The 2,500-nt window shown below is 42.1% G+C and overlaps 1 protein-coding gene across 2 annotated transcripts in view; it reads left to right on the top strand.

The window, feature by feature from the left end:
* The window catches only part of LOC137971962 (arrestin domain-containing protein A-like), a 51,009-nt gene that overhangs the window by 44,136 nt on the left and 4,373 nt on the right, over window positions 1-2,500 (top strand). For both annotated transcript variants that reach the window (XM_068818711.1, XM_068818712.1), the window contains exons 11-12: window positions 639-726; window positions 2,344-2,500. The exon at window positions 2,344-2,500 is cut by the window's right edge and continues 4,373 nt beyond it. In XM_068818711.1, coding sequence (XP_068674812.1) covers window positions 639-726; window positions 2,344-2,393 — 138 coding nt within the window. In that variant the 3' untranslated portion in view covers window positions 2,394-2,500. The remainder of the gene's footprint in view (window positions 1-638; window positions 727-2,343) is intronic.

Raw genomic sequence — 2,500 nt, 5'->3', positions numbered from 1 at the left:
CGCCGTCGTAGATCTTAAATTCCCTACTAGCCAGCAAACACAGTCGCCTCGCGGCAGTATTTGCTGGCTAGATAATCACAGGGGTGCGCCTTCTACACAAGTGTCGCTTCTCAGACAGTGATAATAGCTACTTGAATTTTAAATTGAACCTGAAAAATGAAGATTTCTGGAAAATGTAGCAAAACTTGCCATGATTTTTAATCGGTTAAACTGATGGTATTTACAAGATTTCACAATGGTTTAAAATGTATTAAAATATTTAAGTTCCAATCATTCTGGGAAGCATACAGTAGTAAGGCCATACCCTTTTTTTCTCGTTTAGCGTCGAATGCGTTTCCTGTTGGATCGGTCGGATTGCCAAAAAAAATCATCTCTGGAAGTCTTGGAATAGGAGGCGTGGTACCCCAGCATCATTGCTGTGGAGCCTGGAAACAACAAGACATGAACCCAAAATCAATATGTCGGAGATGTTAGTTGATCAACCACCGAAACTCCTATGCGACATATTAAAATGGTTTAACTACGTCGTTCCTTTTTTTTTTTTTTTGAACAGCAAAAAATTGGGTCGGTCGGACAACGCTAAACAGAACAAAAGAGGATGGCCTAATAACCATTTGCTGTGATTATTTTATTTTTAGTGGAGTCATTGGGAACCACCTCGATGGGTTTACAATTGCAAAGTTGTGAGAGTTACCGGTCCTTGTGCGGTCCCAGAGCATCTGTTAGGTACGACTTTCTGTATCTTGGAGATCATGTAGGCTTGTTTGTTAACGCTTGCACGAGGAAGTACGCTCACACTGCCCTTTTTCATTTGTTTGAAGGTTAAATTGGCAATTTGTGGCAGCTAGCTTTTCGTGTGGCTGATTGTTGTAGTAGCATCTTTAGGGAGTAGGGCTGGCGCAGTGGGTTGAGTTTGTTGGTTTTCTACTCTACTCCGAGAGGTTTTTCTCCGGGTACTCCAGTTTCCTCGTCTCCTCCAAAACAAATTAGTGCCCTGGCGCTGCAAGACTTAACACATGAAGTCCATTGTTATTATCTCATCTTTGTCATTTGTACCTTTGTCGAGTACCAGAGACGATAACAACTCGGTGTACGTGTTTGTGTGCCTGCGAAGGCTGCTTTTGTTGAGACTTGCGTCAGTAGTTGAAACTAGTCTTCATCATCGTTGTCTTATATTGCGTCGTTAGTTTAAAGCTAATATACAAGTGGTTTACAAGCCCTTCCCCAAGTGGACTGATTATGTAGTTGCTTCAAATAGGTTGATTAGTAAGGCCTGTTCCAAACGTCGTGCTACTGCGGTGCCGAACTCAAATGAAATTGTCATTTCGATTTAAGCACGGTAGTAGCACGCCGTTTGAAACCATTAAGCGCGGCACGGCTGACTTAGGTTCGGGACTTTGGCGGGAAATGGAAAGTGCGCCAAAAATTGAAATTTGCAATTCAGAGGATTGGTAACTAGCTAAAAACCATCGCGACCTCTCCGACAGTACAAATTTGAGCTTTTATATGTCGGCAATAATCGCCGACGATCGCAAAAACCTTTCACACGTCGGGAAAATAGAAACGCTTCCAACTTTCCTGATTCGTCCCCGACCATCCCACATTATCAGGGATGTCTACGATTTATGGCTTTCATTGGTCGGCAAAATCTGGGACGGTCAGGAAACTGCGAAAACCCCGATCGTCTGGGATTTTCCGGACATGTAAAAACTATGCTTAAGTCTAGTTTTCATATGTTGGGCCGGAAAATCCTAGACGATCGGGCCGGGATTTCGCAGTTTCCCGACCGTCCCAGATTTTGCCAACATATCGGAAAATTGCCAGACGCTTGTCCCAGGTCAATTGGATCATGAAGTTTGGTGGAAAAAACTAACAAGATGTATTCTAAATCAACTTTTGTTGTTATTGACGACGAGGTTTGGATATCCTGTGACGTTATGATCGGGACCGGGATTGGCCGATAAAAACGTTCGAGATGAAGGGGAAATTTTGGTCGGGATGGCGGGATTGAAGAACCCTATTGGGGACCCTCTGGGAGCACTTATCACTTCAGAGTATGCACATTGTTTTAGCATACGTGTAATTTATCATCATTTCTGCCGAGGTCTTCCACACATTGGGGAGCAGCGGATAAGAGCTAATTAATTAACATGAACCAAATTTCTTCATCCGTCAATATCCTTAGATTTCTCCAGGAAATAGCTAAGTCATGCTTCTTCAGCATGTAATGTTGTCTACCACTGTATTCTTGTATATTTACCCTTTGGATTGTACCTTTCCAGTATAAATTGTCTTGGTAAGCCTTACTGATCCTATTAATTCAACTTTTAATACTTTTTTCAGGTTCCAAACTGTTCGTCAACATCCCAGGAATTCATGCTGATCCTTTCTGAGACTTTTTTAGTGGAATTTTATCACTGGTTTATAATGCAATAAGCCTCTTTCGTCCAACTTGTTCGTGTTTTTGCTATGGACTAGAAGACTCGTGAAGATTTTTTGT

The sequence above is a fragment of the Montipora foliosa genome, chromosome 9, assembly GCF_036669935.1.
Source record: "Montipora foliosa isolate CH-2021 chromosome 9, ASM3666993v2, whole genome shotgun sequence".
NCBI classification, from domain to species: Eukaryota; Metazoa; Cnidaria; class Anthozoa; order Scleractinia; family Acroporidae; genus Montipora; species Montipora foliosa.
The sequence above is the reverse complement of the archived record's forward strand: the minus strand, read 5'-3'. Positions and strand labels throughout refer to the sequence as shown.